Below are 17,500 nucleotides of genomic sequence, written 5' to 3'. Positions count from 1 at the left end.
AGCAGCAGCGCAGTGATAATTAAATATGAATAAACACTGGGTTTGGCTGACAAATGTTAATAACTGCCATTGCTGCCCAAGTTACTGCTACCTCCTTATCTTTTCTACAGTTCATGTTTTACATTATTTTACAATCTCACAATGGTATAAATAACAGCACAAATTCTTCAGAGTGAGAGGGAATCAAAATGCTCTTAAAAACATGTCAGAGGGGATACTGTATACATGATGCTTGAATCTGACTGAGAGACTATATTTAAAAACAGCTGTACTGTTACTGTCACTGTCAGATTAAATGATTTCAGTCACACACTTGATAAATAATAAAGAAACATAAACATAAAGCACCGAAAACAGAAGAAAGCATACCTTCGGGTGTTCTGTTCGTCCTCTGTTTGCTCTCTCCTGGTTTTGTGGGTCCAGGTTTGTCTTGTTTAAGTAAGAATGAGTCGAAAAAGAAGCTTCTCTTTCCAGAAGAGCAGCCTTATTAGTCAGGCAGGCAGCAGGATCTCTCGGGTTCAGGGTCCAATAGCGTACTGCCTCTGCAGTGGCCTGCTGTCCCATCTGTCCCGGTCCCTAACTGCTCACTGTGTGGGGCTATATTTGGCCCCTGGCTCAGGTTTCACAGCCAGAATACTGGCACGAAGAGATAGTGTTGAGGTAGTCCAGGGGAACAGGAGGCGGCGGTGACATTTTTATACTGAACCAGTATTTGTTAATTAAAAACTGTAAAGCCATGCTGTTATAATACTTCAGATTGCACACCTGCAGTGTACTCCTATAAGCCCTTACCAGTAGGTTTACAACACCAACTAATCTGTGTAGTCGAGATAAATAATATGCATCCTGCAGAGTATGTCATTCTCTATCTAGTAGAGCCATCTGACACTAAAGTGACTTGTTAGTGTTGCCTCTATGCCCAACTGAGCTGACCCACTGACCCCAGACCCTCCGCTAGCTGGTTTGCCTAGAGGCATGGCATCCTACAATGGTCCTGGGACCAACACTTGGGTCAAGCTCAGGGTTCAGCTTCAGTTTAGTCAAGGTCAGTACTGTAGACATAGCAGTAAAGGTCTAAATGCAAGTGATTGCTCCAAAATTCATAATTTAATTCCTTACATTTTAAGGGCATCAGAGAAAGATGGCAACTGCTTGTCACAGGGCTGATAGCCTCTACGGTAATGCCACCGTACATTTGACACAAGATACTGTGTCAAATGCTACAGGGTGGAGGTAAACAACATATAAGCAGATGTTGTTGCTTTTGATATATATACATATTGTTCAAAAGCAGGATGCACAGAAATATAAAACAGGAAACAATTGCGACCAACTACCTGCGTCAGAAAAATAAACAATATGAAATAAAGAGCAGCAACATTCTTACTCCTTATTTGATTAAACAAAAGAAAAACACTGTGTGGTGTTTGTGGGGTGCATCTAATTGCGTGTTTGCACCTAGCCAAACCACTGGCACTAATAATTACTTCAAAAACACAATTAACTTCACCTAGTATCTGCTTGCAACCTTGCAAGGTCCTGTAGCACACTGTTAACCTGCGCCCATACATATGTTTCAGTTTTCAGTTTTATTTGTCATATGCAAGTTAGCACAGGGTCAACATTACAATGAAATGTGTTTGATGAGCAGCAGTCACTCAGCAGCATGGTACAGTAGAAGAAAATATAATAAAATAAAATAAAAAAATAAATAGAAAAATAGTAAAGAGCAAAATATTAGAGAGACGTGGTAAAAGAGAAAAGATGACTAAATATATATGTATCTATAAATATAAATATATGTACATATGTACATATGGGTAGTAATAGTAAAATTGCAGTTATAGCGACTAGTGATCATTTTGTGCTTTACTGTAATGGTACACAAAGGCACCTTTTAAAAATTTATTCAATTATGTATAGGAAATACACTATTTATATCCTGGTTCATTCACCACCTGCTTTGGATGTTATCAGTACATTCAAAGGACTTTATTAACAGTAATCAGCTCCACAGATATTAGCCAGTACACTTGGGAATGAACACGAGCATTTGTATAGTGCTTTTCTCAAAAACTCAAGGCTCTATTTATCTCATACACAAACCCACTCTTACTGTGTATGTGAGTGTAGAGTATAGATATATGGAGATCCATAATTAGCCCTAAAAGGTATATATGTGTCAACTGTGCCTTTAGAGAGACAAAAACGGAAAGGCCAGTACAGTGGGGTAGAAAGACGCAGACAGTGAAGGACCATGCAGCCTCACTTGATCTATTTATGGGCCACTATCACATTTTGTGCTCTCAGAGCTATTCTGGTTCTTCATCAATCCACTGATTACAGTCAAGAGTAGGCGATAAGTCTGGAAGGAATTTCCTCTGTAATAACTATCTAGTCTGCACGCACAGACACACCAGCTAATGAGTAATCTTACATTCAACTTGCTTGTCATCCTACCCCACTTAGCAATAACTTTGTAAGGTATCATTTAAAAATAACCACATTATTTAGCAATGACTTCTATGCATTACAGTTTGTGGTCTACTGTATGTAAGAATAGCCATGGAACATTTCCAGGAATCCTTTATAGGCTACCATGTGTGCAAAAGGTCTTCCATCATAAATTATATTTACAGTGTTTTGGTTATAGGTAAATGGTCAGACATAGACATCATTTGCTAATGCTTAGAAATATCAACACATCTATGTATAATTATGTAATGTCTAATTTATATAACATTAAGCCACTGGGGTAAGATTAATTCTTAAAGGGCTTCTAACAGCTAAAAACAACTTACAAAAGTACTTGTCTAATACAAAACAGCAATCCAGGAACACACAAGGAGTTTGAAAGCACACAGGGCCAAACAGGGACAGACAAACTGACAAGACAATACAGGACTCACTCAACACATGTAAAACGAATGAGGTCAAGGCAGACAATCAAAGAAAACAGAAAATGTCAGAAAAAAGGTAGGGAAGAAAACTAAGACTACGACAAAACAGATGGAAACAAAGACAAGGAAGTACATGAGACACTAGGAATAAAAGAAAGGATATTTAAAAAATCAGGAGCCAAAACTCAAACATGTGAAAGGAAACCAGAACTACTACACACATGAATCCAAAAGATTAATGCAACAGAGAATTAAAAGGTTGTTCTTTTGACACAAAATAATGAAAATGTTTCCCATAAGTAAACCAGGTATACACCCAGGAGGTCAAAAGCACCTGAGTTATTTATTACAGCTGAAGTGTTTCTACTGGTTCTACTGCTGCACAAAAACAGACATGTTAAAACGTGCATAAGTGAATGTGCACAACACAAAACAGTTTCTTTGCAATGGATTCCTGAAGATTAAGAATGGCTAAAACTCTTCAGTGTCAATTTAAAATGGCTTTGCACATCTGTCTGCTTTTTTAAGTGCTAAAACTGTTTGCTTCAGTCTTCAGTTGTTTTTAGACTCATTAAATTCAATCATTAAACAATACAGACATAAAATTTACAAGTCTCTGCTTTTTTTTAGTTGTTTTATAACAATACAGAAAGAGCCATGTGTTGCATATAACAATGACAATGACAATTATATATAGCACATTTCATTACATGAAAAGTCGACATGCTTAAAATAGAAAATGAAAAAATATTAATAACTATGTAGGTTTAAAGTGCCCTAAGGCAGTGAAAACAGCAAAGCAGAACAAAACAAAATGTAAAAGAAAAATGTAAAAAAACAAACAAACTTATAAATTGTAGGACTGTGTGAATAGAAAGGTTTTTACTGTGTTTTTGAATGTGCATACAAATTGGTCTCAAATCAGCGGGTAGCTTGTTCCAAAGAATAGGGCCACAATAACTGGACCTACCTTTAGCATACTTAGATCTGATTCTAAGAACAGTTAAAAAGTCTAAATCTAATGACCTGAGAGGTAAAAAAAAAAATTGCATTGCAATAATCTAACCTACCTGATGTGAACACATGGACCAATTTCTCAGACTCAGCTTGTGATGGGAATTTTCTAACCTTAGATATATATTTTAGTTAAGGTAACCTTATTGATGTGATTGTCAAAACTGAGATCATTGTCCAAAATTATGCCAAGGTTCCTGACTTGCTCACTGTGTTTCAGAAAAACTGATGACAAATAAGAAGAAAGTTTTTGTTTTTGACTTTTTGGACAAACAACACGTATTTGTGTTTGTTCTAAAAACATTTGATAAATCCAGCATTCAATGTAATCGATGCAGCTCATTAGTTTGTACAAACATTTTAAATCATCAGAGGAGATAAATGAGAAGTACAACTTTGTGCCATCTGCACTTTTCCAGTTGTCATTTCAAGTTTCATTAAATTGCGTTTCTCTCTTAGTAAATTTGTCCCTTGCTTTCCGCCGTCGCTCCGCAATGATTGGTTAAAAGAAAAAAAATGGCGGCGTCCGCGTAGTTGTAAAAACATCGCGAAGCCGTATTAAAATTAAAATTTCGGCGGCGCAAGACAATTTGGAACTCACTGTGGCGTATTATGGTTATCATATTTCTCCGCTTGTAATGTCCTAAATCATAAAAAATATTATCCATGGCCTTCTTTCTGCATTAGCTTGCTAGCAAAACCGCTAGCATAATATCAGTGGAACAGAAAGATCTCATCTGTCAGCTTTAAACGGTAAGTGAAGCTTCAGTTTAGTTTAGATTTAGGTTGTGGATTAGGTTTAGATATTTTATTTATTTTTATTTTTTAATGCCTGGCTGTTTTTTAACAGAGATCATAAGAAGTAACCTCATGAGGTTCAGGAACCTGTCAGAAAACTATAAAGAATCAGTCCGTATCAGTCAGTGAATCTGTTTATCTTAATCACTGCACTATAACAGTGGTGTTTAATACGATCTCCATAATCATATTAGAGGTCCACAGATACAGATTTGTGACAACTTAAAGAAAAGTTCTGAATCTTTTGACACTGTGTTTAAGGGGATCTTTTTTGGCGTATGAGATCATTTTACGGGCATGGTTTGGCTCCACTTGCCCTCTTTGGCCTGGGTGTTAAGCATAACTCCCAAGGAACAGTAGTGACCCACTGGATGCCGTTGCAGTGGGTAAAAAATTGCAGTTATGTCAGAAATTACTGCAGTTTTTCAAAATACTCTGCTTTACTTTTTTTTTCCTTTAAAAAGTTCAAAGTATTTTTAGATTTAGTTTCAGTTTTTTTGAATCATAAAGACATTCAATTTTAAATTCAATTCAGTTTTAATCATATAGTGCCAAATCACAACAGCAGTTGCCTCAAGGTACTTTGATATGACACCCCAGTACAAGGGCCAGTTCAGTATTCAACTGAAAGTGGCGTGAGTGTTATGTAGTGGTTACCACATTTACCTTATTTTAAAGCTCCCTGGTAAGTGAGAGCGTTACATCTGGTGCAAAATCTGCCAAATCAAACTTGTGGATTCATCTTGTTTTCAAGGGAGAAAAGGGGGCCACCAAAAGTTAAAAGCTAGTGGTGTGAAGAGGCTAATCTCCCCTGCTACCTTTTCTCAAAGACCCCTAACTGTCTTCTCCCCGAAATACCTGTACAAAAACTTTGGTTCACTGCAGAAACTTTTTCTTTGGACAGTTACAATGAGTATGTTATCTGCAGGCTATATGTTTTATTTAATTTTTTAAATAAACTAAGATACCTGACTTTAGTTTTTCCTTCAACAACACTAATAATACAATTAAGTAGCTAAAAAAATTGAAACTGTTAATTAATTAGGTTAATATACTTTTTGCAAATAACTGATTGATAGTAGTGTCTGATTTGTGAATTGTAATAATATTGTTGATCAGTATCACAGTGAAAAATTTATATTTTTTCAAGGGAGGTAATGAACATACTATTTGTTTCTGCTGTCCAATAAAGAGTTTGACTTAAGCACAGTAGTGTCATTCTTCAACAAAAGCTCAGCTGATTTTTTTGGCTTTGACACAAATAAAAGCAAAACTGTACAGAGAAAACGTTCACGAAACGCTTAACAAAAAGTGTGTTTTTCAAGTATTTTTATTAACATTTTTTCAGCCAACAAAATGCCTGCCTTCCGGCAAGTAGGAGAGAAGCAACTTCCTAACCCTGTACTGTGTATGGCATGGTCTCCAAAGAGGGATCTGATTGCTCTGGCCAACACAACTGGAGAGGTAATATTAAAACAATTATTCTGAAACACAGCTCAGTATTCTGTGTGTGTGTGTGTGTGTGTGTGTGTGTGTGTGTGTGTGTGTGTGTGTGTGTGTGTGTGTGTGTGTGTGTGCTTTTTAATACTTTAAATACTTGGCTTATGTTTTTCCATAGTTGCTGCTTCACCGCTTGGCTGGTTTCCAGCGTGTATGGACCCTACCACCCAGTGAGTATACTGGCAAGGAGATCACAGCGATTGCCTGGAGACCAGATGGCAAAAGTAAGGAGTGACTGTGCGCATCTTTTGCTTTTTTTAGTCATGTGTTTGATGGAATATATCCTCTCTTCAGTTTTGGCATTCAGTCTTGGAGACACTAAGCAGGTAGTCCTGTGTGATGTTGAGAAAGCAGAGATCCTCCATGTGTTTCCTATGCAAAGTCCTGTAACTTGCATGCACTGGATGGAGGTGATTGAGGAGAGCAGGTATGCATCGATTGAGGCTCAGGAACCAAGCCAATGGTGTGGAGGGTGTGTAGAATAATGAGAGTGATTGTTTTGATGTGTTTCAGTGCCCTCAGCTCTTTTTACAACTCTGAGGATGAATCCAAACTCTTTCTTCCCAAACTACCAACTCTCCCCAAGAGGTAACTGCAATATTAATGGCACATGCAATTATAAGAAAACAGCTCCTTGGATGAATTATTAATATTTGTCCAAACTTTTTTTTTCCAGCTATAGTACAACTTCAAAGATCTTCAGGTGGGAAAACATTTTAATAAAATGAAGCTGTTATCCAATGTGTGATTTGATCATTCCTTGTAGCAGCTGAGTCTATTTTTCTATCTCTTTCACAGTGAGGAAAAATCTGATGAGATACTTAAACTCCTGGGGGAAGTCCGGTAAATAATCAGTACATGAACAAACAGTTGTATCTCAAATGCACTGTGCTTTGTAAATGATTTCACCACCTTATGTTGTTTCCATGCAGGCTGAACATACTTGTTCTGGGAGGAAATGCAAGCTTTGTGGAGCTTTATGCCTATGGCATGTACAGGATTGCCACGCTGGAAGGGGTAAGGCTTTTTTTGCTTGTTTGCTTGTAAATCTACTTTACACTGATGACATTTTCATTAAGTGGCTTCCAAGTGAAGGAAGACCAAAGGACGCTTTTCAAAATGTCTTTTTATTTTGAGTTTAATAAGAATGTTATGATATCAGCAATAATCAGATATTGTGACAGCCCTAAATGATATAGATGTAGAGCTGTGCTAAGCATGCTAATCTGGTAAAAGCTATAAGTACATCAGATGGAGTTTATTTTTTTGTTCATGATCCAGTTCTGATAAAGTGAGCAGGCCTGTGAGTTGCTTTTGATATTCTGCCTTGCCAAAGAAAATCCAGAAGAGAAACTGTAGAGCTGAAGGACTGTTACACCCCCTAAATGTAAGCGTATGTTATTGCAGCACCAGCAGCTCATATAATGTAAACATCAGCTGTGTGAGAAATGTAACGAAACAGAAAGAAATGTACTATTAAGCCTATATGCAATGCAGAAAATTGGTTTTGCCACATTATTAGCACAAGAGCTCCAAAGTGGTATGGATAGAGGTAAACCCTGTCTTCCTCACTGGGCAGGTATTAGCCACCAGAATTAACAATTTAACGTCAGACTTCATGTCAAAAGCAAACTATTTTAGGACCGCTTCCCTTTAAGCCAACTTTCTACTGATTAGTGGACACTCATAAACAGACAGTGTGAACTATGCTCACAGCTCAGAACCAGGGCTTTGTGTCTGGGGTGACCATATTTCAGACATTGCCTCTCTTTGACATCATAAAGAGCCACAAATAAAAAGAAGACTGTCTGAAATGGACTATTAAAACCATGCTGACCTTATTATTTAAAACTTTGGCCTTATTTAGTATGGGCATCTACCATTACCAGTAGCTATGTGACAGAAAATGAGGGAAAGAATCCCCTATGGTCCACTTTAAATGGTGAAACAATAAATCCCACAAATTACTATCTAAATTGCACAAAAATAATATTGATTAAACTTTTGCTGCTTTTGTTGCCGTAACAACACCCTGCAGGTTTTGGGAACGTGCCGGAGCCTGAGTCTGTCCAGTGATCTTAAGTCTCTGTCTGTCATCACAGAAGTCAGATCTGCTGACGACAACCCAGAGATCTGCTATGTTCAGGTGAGACGGATTGTTTGACTTCGCTTTTCCATTTTCTGACATCCTCTCTGCTTTTACCTAAATTTCTCTTAAACCGATGTCTTCTTCTTCCAGCTGGACACAGGGTTGTTGTCAGATTGCCTGCCTGAGGTCACCAGGATGGCACGCAAGTTCACCCACATCTCCACCCTACTGCAATACCTGCACCTCTCACTTACCTGTATGTGTGAGGCGTGGGAAGACATCCTCATGCAGATGGATCTTCGACTCACTAAGTTTGTGCAGGAAAAGAACACAAGCACTCAAGTTCAAGATGAGTTTCTGGAGCTTCTACTGTGGGGGCAGTCCAGGTGGGACAGAATTACGTTTTTTTTCTGCTGTTTGGATTTGCAATGTCTAGAGTGTCCTGTAGATGGTAGCAACACATCTTGAGCTGCTAACTCAGCGTGTTGTTCTGCAGCAGTTTGAGGTAAATCATGCCAGACTGCTCTCTTTTTTTACTTGCAGCCCTGAACTGCAGGCTCTTCTCATGAACCAGCTGACAGTCAAGGTGAGGCTACAGTCCCTTTTCTTCATGGACTCTTCTGCTAATGTGGCAGCACATAAATGTGTCTTTTCCTATATTAGTTTCTATTCCTATTAGTTAGTAACTTTTTTAGCATTTTAGTAACAAAACTGTGAATGTGTCTCATTATATATACATTAAATGGTCTGAACAACACAAATTTCTGCATTTCAGTTCATATACTGGCATACATAAGTGATACTGGGTAAACTTTCAGTTTACCTCTGTACCTTGCTCCGTCTCAGCTCCAACACTCCTTCAAACAGTTGCTTTTTGCCATAATTTTCCCTCTGTGGACTTTGGACATGGAAAACGTTGAAGGAGCCAAACTTAAATACACTTTCAGTTGTGGTCAGAAGTATAGATGGGGATGAATGTCATGGTAATTTTTGACTTTTAATGATTTCTTTGCACTGTTCTTTTTCCAGTGAGGAATGATTGGAAAGCATACGTCTTTAATGACTTAAAAAAAAACAAAAATCGGGTGTAAAATTTATTTTAGGTTTTCACACAGGGTCAAAATACATACAGACTCACATAGGCATATTCACTTAACTCTTAATAAGTGATGCTGAATATTCTATAATGTATTTTAACTTGAGGTTTATTAACCTCTTCTCAGCTATAACAGATGAAACTGTTATAGCTGCAAAGGATGGGCCGATATCATGTTATGCCCATATGCATGTCAAGGCAGATGAATTAATACTTTTGGCAGTACAGTATAAATAAAATAAAATTTTATTTATATAGTGCTAAATCACAGCAGCAGTCTTCTTGAGGCGCTTAATATTTCTCTGTATACAATACAGGGAAAACCCCCCTATGAGTAAGCACTTGGCGACAGTGGTAAGGAAAAACTCCCGTTTAACAGGAACACTACCTTCCAATTCTTCAGCTTCACCTAAAATCAACAGCTAGATGGTTGAAACTTGGGCAAAGTTGGGTGGTCCAGTAGGACAATGACCCCAAATACACATCAGAACTGGTTTTGAAATGGATAAAGCAGGCTTCTTCTGAAATGGCCTTCCACAAGCTCTGACCTGTGGAAAATCTGTGGACCTGCCAGGAACCCAACCAATTTAAAACGAACTGAACCAATTCTGACAAGAAGAGTTAAATCTCTAAAGTTGAATCTTTCCATTTCAGAAATATCCTTTTACAATGGCCAGCCACTCCCCAACGACTGGTATTATCCAGCCTTGTCCTTATTGTTTGTGTTACTGGGTTACCAGATTTTCTCATCTGGTCTTGCACAAATTTTCTTTTTGGAGTGAAAAATAAATTTCATCCTCCATTAAAAAAAAATTGTCTCCACTGAGCAGATCTGTAGGTGCTGGCACTTGTTTTACACATATTTAACCAATCTGTTTCCATCATTGTAATATTTGCTTCCATCAGATCTTAATGTATCATAGCATGTGTCTTAAGGGATTGCAAGCTGATTCTTGTTTTTTAAAGTTGTTAAAGATGTATGCCGTGTAATTACTCCACCCTGGAAAAAGAACAGTTCAGAGAAATCATTAAAGTCCTAAATTACCATGACATTCATGCCCATGACAAGCGTGTGAGTGCAAGCATCCCGGGGAACATATTGTTTTTCTTGAGAAGCCTGGGTTATTTGTGTATTGTATGCTATCTTGTTTATCTGTTGCACTTTAAATATGTCAATTGTGCATGGCCCCTGCAATGAGCAGTGCCATGTTACTTCCTGGTTAAATAAAGATAAATAAACAAATAAACCTAACACACAGACCTACCTAAACTCAGCTTTGCCATACATTTATGGTAAAGACAGTTTAGATTAAACTCTAGTGTTATTTTAGTTTTTTGCATCCAGCTGTTTCTAGAAGTCTTTCTCCTGAGCTTATAACAAAGCTGAAGTGTCACACAGCAGCAGTGTCTATTCAGAAGTGAAAGAATCATGCATTCTTTTACTTATCTGACACAACTCCCATGGCTTAAATAAATAACAAATCATTCCTAACATGGAGAAGGGATGTAACAGCAAATAACATTGTGTATATCACTGTCTGAGTCACACTCTAAGCACTATAATAAGCTGCCATGCTGTAGCTCATGTCTAATAAGCAAATTAAGTGTGTATCTGTATAGGCTGTGACATCTGTAATTTTTATAATAACCTACTACTGAAACTCTGACATGGTTAGATGTCACTTTCAGTACTCTCACAACTCATAGGATAGGTGTGAGTACTGTGTGCCATTCTCTCAGTGCTGTGAAATTATCCAAATCAAGGCTTCAGGTAAATTATGTAAAAAGGGGCTTTTTGTCCAGTTGGCAGAATACCGTCACCTTAACATATTGATGAAGCCAGCAATGTTTTGTCTCCAATGTCTAAAAACGGCTTAAGAAGCATTAAGGTATACGAGTTTGTGAGAAGTTGAAAATGATGGGTTTTTTTTTATTTAAAATTAATTTCTATTACAGGGATTGAAGAAGCTTGGACAGTCCATTGAGTCTTCCTATTCCAGCATCCAGAAGCTAGTAATAAGCCACCTGCAGAGGTATTTTGTCTTTTACTTTTCATCATGGCTGCCCTACCCTTTGACTGGTTGTCATTTTAAATCTGTCGCTCTCTTTTGCTGGCTGCAGTGGCTCAGAGGCTCTGTTATATCACCTCAGTGAGGTGAAAGGAATGGCCCTGTGGAAACAAAAGTTTGAGCCCCTCGGCTTGGATGCAGCAGCTATAGAAGGTGCATTTCAGGACATGCACAATGATTTAAAACAGGTTTTTTATGTCAGTAGTCACATGTGTGTATTTTATTTTATTTTAGGCGCTATCACAGCAGTTGGATCCTTTTCCCTGAAAGCAAATGAACTTCTGCAGTAAGTTCAGGACCGTAATTGAGTAATGCACATGTTTTTTAGAATTAGTGCTTCTGTTTTCAAGTATAATAACTTTTTTTGCCATTTAGGGTGATTGACAAGAGTATGAAAAACTTTAAGGCCTTTTTCCGTTGGCTGTATGTAGGTAAGAAATAAAAAAAAAAAAAAAGAATTGTTGATCTTGAAACATTTAAAATAATTATTGTGCATGTATGGTCTTATTTATAGATTTGAAATTACTGTTTATATGCTCACACACTTTTTGCTTTCCCACAGCAATGCTCAGAATGTGTGAGGAGCATGTGCCACCAGAACTCAATAAGGTGAGCTTTATTTTTTTATTTATTAAATGTTTACTAGAAGCAGTTAACAAACCGTTCCTCCTGTTCAATATATGGTAATCTACATCCCAGCAAATTAATTGCACAAATTGACATAAGGAAAATAATGTTAGAAATAATGTTATTTTGATTTAAGTGTTCATGGGATTATTTTAACATCCATTATTTATCTAAACATGTTGTTTAACTTCTTAGATGACTCAGAAGGACATTGCCTTTGTTGCTGACTTCTTGTCTGAGCATTTTAGTGAGGTGAGCTCAGCATAATATCAGAAACATGCTAATAAGTTTAAAGACTTTTTTAACTTTTTAATTTAATGTGGTTTAACAGAATGAGGAACTCTTCGGTCGTAAAGGGAAGTACTTCAACGTAGAACGAGTTGGACAGGTAAATGGTTTTGTACTGTTTATCTTTAGCTGGTCTTTTTTTGTTTGTTTATTTGTTTGTTTTTAATGGAACTCCTGCTTGACCGCATAGTGGTTTGTCTTTCCTAATAACATTTACAGTACCTGAAGGACGAAGATGAGGACCTTGTGTCTCCACCCAACACAAAGGGGAACCAGTGGTTGAAGTTTTTACAGGACAGCACACACCTGAAAGGTGAATTATCACCTTTGTGCGTTTCGGAGTTGGGTTAAATTCTTTGTTTTGCGTGAAACTACTTAAATGTTGATTGTACTCAAAATACCTGTTAGTTACCTGATTAAATGTTTCATTGGTTTATTTAGGGAGCCCTTTGCTGTTTCCTTCATATCCCCAAAAGTCTTTGCACTTTGTCAAGAGGATGATGGAGAATGTGATTGAGGATTGTCTACAGAAACCCGCAGTAAGTTTTGTGCACTGTAGATTTCTGCAGTCATTCAAAATATAAGGCTGGCTGGCAATGTTGTGTCCTCTCTCCTCTTAATTGTTTTGTTTCTTTGTGTGTAGGAAGTAATTGGAAAGTCGGTAAAACAAGCCATCTTTTTGCCCTTGTACAACGTGCCAGAGAGGTATAATCTTATGTGTAAAATCTGTTGTATTTTAAATATAAGCCATACACTGAGACTAAATTTGTATTTACCTGTTTTTTAGCTCCGAAAACACTCCTCGGCTTTTTGAACTTCCATCTTTGTATGTAAAACACAAACATCATGCAGTTTTTTTTGTTTTTTTTTTATCTGTAAAAGCAAGATGGGGTTTTAATTAATGTTATTCATTTGTCAACCTATAGGTGGAATGACAAAAAGGCCAAAATGCATTATGTTGTGTTTTGCATGCCAGAGATTTCACCCCACAAACTCTACCTGTTACGCAGAGGAACTGACCCAAACAGGTACATTTCTGTAATTCAGTAAGTACTTTTTAGATATTTGCTTTTCATTTCTAACCTCATTTGTTTTATATTTTTGCAGACCTATCCCAAACAGCGTCATGTCGATTAATCTCACCCATCACCTTGACAGTGGGGATGATGGAAATGCTGCAGACCAGTGAGTCACGTTTATGTTGTTCCTTTACTGTATTAACAGATATAAACGCAAAGAAATGTGTTTATGTGAAAGGTGTTTATGCAAGGCCAAAAGATTTTAAGGTGTGTTTTTTTTTTTTTTTGTCAGGTCTCATTATTTTTACAGCTACCTGGATGCTCGTTTTTATGACGATGAAATGCTAACTGTGGTCTTACAAGGATCTGAAGAACTCAACGCCATGCGTGTCCTTGCTCAAATTCCAATTTCTTCCAGCTTAAGCTGCGAGACAGAATTCAACTGGGAGCCAAACCTGAGGTTTGTGTTTACGAATTTTTTTTGATTTATCTTCATTTAATAATTATAAATCTTTTTCTGACATTTAAAAAAAAAATGCAGATACACAGGTACATGACACATACATCATCAACGCAAACACTCTAGGAACACCAGCGAGTCCCATCCAGGTGCAGTCTGTAGGTTGATTACCTTTTTCTTGCATCCCAAATTAGAACTTGAACGGCCCACCTCAAATATAAAACACCCTACTTTTATTTGAAGTAAGGAATAAGTGGATTTGTAATTTTGTTACTGTTTGCTCTACAAAAGTAGTACCAACATTCCTTTTTGAACATTGCCTGGACAGCCTTCCATTGTTTTACTTTTATTAAATCAATTTTTAGATTACATATTTTCGCACACCAAAACTGAAGCACTGAACAAACTTCTTGGTCTATAGTAGGGCTGCTCGATTATGGCAAAAATGATAATCACGATTATTTTTACTGAAATTGAGATCTCGATTATTTGACGATATTTATTTAACCCTTTAAGACCTACTATAGAACCAAGTCCGCCAGAGATTATATTTTTTTTTTTACATGTTGTAGTGCCATTTGTGGGAGCATTTCAAGTTGCTATACAACTGTTATAGCCCATATTTTAATAATATGTATGCATTAAGTCCATAGTAACTACATTAATTGCAAAAAAGTGCAATAAACTACAAAAAAATTGAAAATCGTTTTTGTTTTTTTTACATATATTTCTACTTGGAGAAATTTAAGAGGTTTATCCCTCAAAACTTTAAATACAAAAAAGTTGCACAAAATAGTTTACAACAACAGGAAACTTATTTTGAGTGTCTTCATAGTTTTATTTTGGAGATACACCAATTTTTATACACTGCAGGAAAAACAAAAAAAAACAATCCTATGATGCAAATTTGCAAAGAAAACAGCATGTGCATCAAAATAAACTATTTCCAGCAGTGAAGTTTGAGTTCTAAGCATCCCAGCAACTATTCAGAAAAGTCAAACATGACCAGTATAGGCTTTTAAGGCCTACAAGTAAAAAACTACATTTCCGCGAAAATGACGTCACTTCCGGTTTCGGCCAGGAAATGGCGGACATGTGATAGTTCGCGCTGACGTCTGTTTCAATGTGGGAAGTGTTACGAACAGCTGATCAGATCGGCAAAGCGTGTTTCTGGAATATTATGTTTTTGTTCCTGCAAGCGCTTTTTATGCAATTTTTGCAAAGCTATATGTGGAAGGAAACCGTGACCGAGAGCTGATGGCATCAGATGTAAGTACAACTCCTCCGGATTCATATGCAAAACAAATTATTGCACTAGCTTACACGGTTCAGGTTCTACAGGGATTTAAAAATAGTTACACAACACGGAGCGTGCTGCTCTGACCGGCTTTAAAGGGTTAACAATGACTTTAAAAAATAATATAAAATAGTGTGCAACACCACTGAAGTTTTTTTTACCTCTCTTTTCAACCAACGGCAGTCACTCTTCTCTCCAAATAACTTCTGCTTAGCTTTCCGAGCTTCCCTCGGGTCCTCTTAATCAGCGGTCTCCAACCTTTTTTGCGCCACGGACCGGTTTATGCCCGACAATATTTTCACGGACCGGCCTTTAAGGTGTCGCGGATAAATTAGGGAGGGGCTAATAATCGGCTCAGTCATTTTTAATGATCGTTGAAAGCCCAGATCGTAATCGTGATTAAAATTCGATTAATTGAGCAGCCCTAGTCTATAGCACATAACAAGCCACGATATTATTAAGATAACCCATGAAAATGCTCTAAAAATTACCAACAAGTACACACATAGTGAAGCGGTCCAGTTTCTTGACCAACAAAGCAGAGCTGAGGCATGTGAGACACTGATCAGCTCCTGCTGTTTTTTTGTCAGGACACTTGTCGAAGTTGCCGTACCTGTAACGCCACGAATCTATGAATGACTCATAAACAAAAATTCTCCCCACGCCCCGAAAATTGTCCAGTGCTCATAGTTTGATAACCTTGATAATCACATTGCTCTCAAACCATAACCAATGACATAGCATTGCTGGTAGTCACAACCATGTTTGTTGTGTTTATCTAATTAAACCACCAATTTTAAGGTGCTGAACCTCAAAAGTGTATACATATATTATATCACTTATAAACTACTCGCATATTCACAGATTATTAAGTACTATTTTATTAAATCTTTTGGAAGTACTTAAATGTAAATGTAGTTGGTTTATGACATGTTGTAAAGCTAAAACTTTAACTTTAAAGTGCACATCTAACCTTGGCATATATTTACAGGCTGGACCAACAGAGCAGTTCCATCCCGTCCCAAGGCCTGGTGTTGGGTAATCAGTGGCGTGAACTGGAAAACATGAAAGCCCAGTTTGTAGCTGTTAATGGAATCCGCAAAGTGGCCTGTGTGGTAAGAATTCACATTATATTTAGTTTATGTGGATTTTGTTTCACGATATCATGAGTCATCTGCACTGCTGTGTTTTTCAGTGATCAGTCTAATGTCGTTTAAGCCATTTTCAGTCTTCTCATGTTTCTCCGGCAGTGGGGGAATTCCAGTGAATGAATATTGTGGACTGTGGCCAAACATTTACTTTTTCTTTCCCGACAGCTAAGTACCAATCTGAGGCACATACGTGTTTTTGAGATGGATGTGGAAGATGAGGATGAGGAGGGAGCTGACTCACAAAATGCCAGTGCTGATCAGGAAGGACTGGAAGCTACCATGAGCAGCCAGGGACAAGGAGAGGAGGAGAATTTGGAGGCTGAAGGTGGGGCTGGAGAGCAGGAAGAGGGAGAAGGTGTTTTTCAAAAATCTAAGGAGCACCTGGAATCAGAAGAGGCCCTGGATAGCTGAGAAGCTATCTCCAATAAATTAATCTACAGCTTTCTTTTTTGTTACTTACATTTTGCTGTTATTGTTGTAGTTTTTCACAGCATTTGTAAAAAATAAATAAATAAATAAATGAAGATGTAAAAATAAAGCTACATTCTCATGTTTGCTTTATCTTGACTAGTATTTTTTTTAATGGGGTCCCACAGGAAGGGACCCACAGCGAGCATTATTTAAAAATATTTGGATCCTTTTTTTACATAAAGTTCTCAATTATACCTTAATAATAATACTTTAAAAGTTTTGTCATCAGATTATCAGAAGATGAAGGCTAGTATTTAATTTTACACTGCTATGCAAAAGTCTTTAACAATCCCTTGTAAGACCTTGTAATTTTTTGATTTTTAGTAATTTACAAATTGAGCAAAAGTTCTGAAGGACTTTTTCTTTGAATGAAAAAGCAGCCAATGTCCAAGCATTTAATCTGTTCCCATTTATTAACTGATACTGTGAAAAAGGCAAAAAAAAAAAAAAAAAAAAAGACTGTTTAACGAGCATAAAATGTAAATTTATCTTGGCATAGTGTGCAGCATGTCCTTAAAAAAATCTGAGGATACTCCATAATTGGAGGGTAACAGAAGCAGCAGGCCTACAAAGCGATCTACATCTGATCAGCAAGTTAATTTTTTTTTTCAGAATTATTAGATATTTGAACTCTGTATCCCAGTAGTTATAAATGTATAAGACTGTACCCAGGCGGTTAGTTGTAAATATGTAGTAAATCACAAATAAACATTCAAAATCC

At 37.1% G+C, this 17,500-nt stretch overlaps 2 protein-coding genes across 6 annotated transcripts in view; one reads left to right on the top strand and one right to left on the bottom strand.

Annotated features, from left to right (window-relative positions):
• The window catches only part of palld (palladin, cytoskeletal associated protein), a 67,449-nt gene extending 66,887 nt beyond the window's left edge, over positions 1-562 (bottom strand). For 3 of the 5 annotated variants that reach the window (XM_085398411.1, XM_085398415.1, XM_085398412.1), the window contains exon 1: positions 370-562. The gene's annotated coding sequence lies outside the window, so the exon portion shown is untranslated. The remainder of the gene's footprint in view (positions 1-369) is intronic. The other 2 variants (XM_085398414.1, XM_085398413.1) reach the window with 1 other exon arrangement.
• A 3,847-nt stretch (positions 563-4,409) lies between these two features.
• anapc4 (anaphase promoting complex subunit 4) lies at positions 4,410-17,263 on the top strand. Its single transcript, XM_085398951.1, has 27 exons — positions 4,410-4,667; positions 6,061-6,176; positions 6,331-6,436; positions 6,507-6,639; positions 6,726-6,800; positions 6,889-6,915; positions 7,011-7,055; positions 7,145-7,229; positions 8,251-8,358; positions 8,452-8,687; positions 8,845-8,887; positions 11,354-11,430; positions 11,519-11,619; positions 11,701-11,752; positions 11,842-11,897; positions 12,029-12,075; positions 12,289-12,345; positions 12,425-12,481; positions 12,601-12,694; positions 12,823-12,920; positions 13,025-13,086; positions 13,169-13,207; positions 13,308-13,409; positions 13,489-13,566; positions 13,693-13,860; positions 16,149-16,272; positions 16,474-17,263. Exons 2-27 carry the CDS (start codon positions 6,069-6,071, stop codon positions 16,717-16,719), a joined length of 2,424 nt encoding a protein of 807 aa, XP_085255077.1. The 5' UTR covers positions 4,410-4,667; positions 6,061-6,068; the 3' UTR covers positions 16,720-17,263.
• The last annotated feature ends 237 nt before the right edge of the window (positions 17,264-17,500 follow it).

Source organism: Rhamphochromis longiceps, linkage group LG23 (genome assembly GCF_057381845.1).
Source record: "Rhamphochromis longiceps isolate RC_006_pf linkage group LG23, R_longiceps_female_GT1.1, whole genome shotgun sequence".
Taxonomy (NCBI): Eukaryota; Metazoa; Chordata; class Actinopteri; order Cichliformes; family Cichlidae; genus Rhamphochromis; species Rhamphochromis longiceps.
Note: the sequence above shows the minus strand (reverse complement) of the source record. Positions and strands in the feature narration are given on the sequence as shown.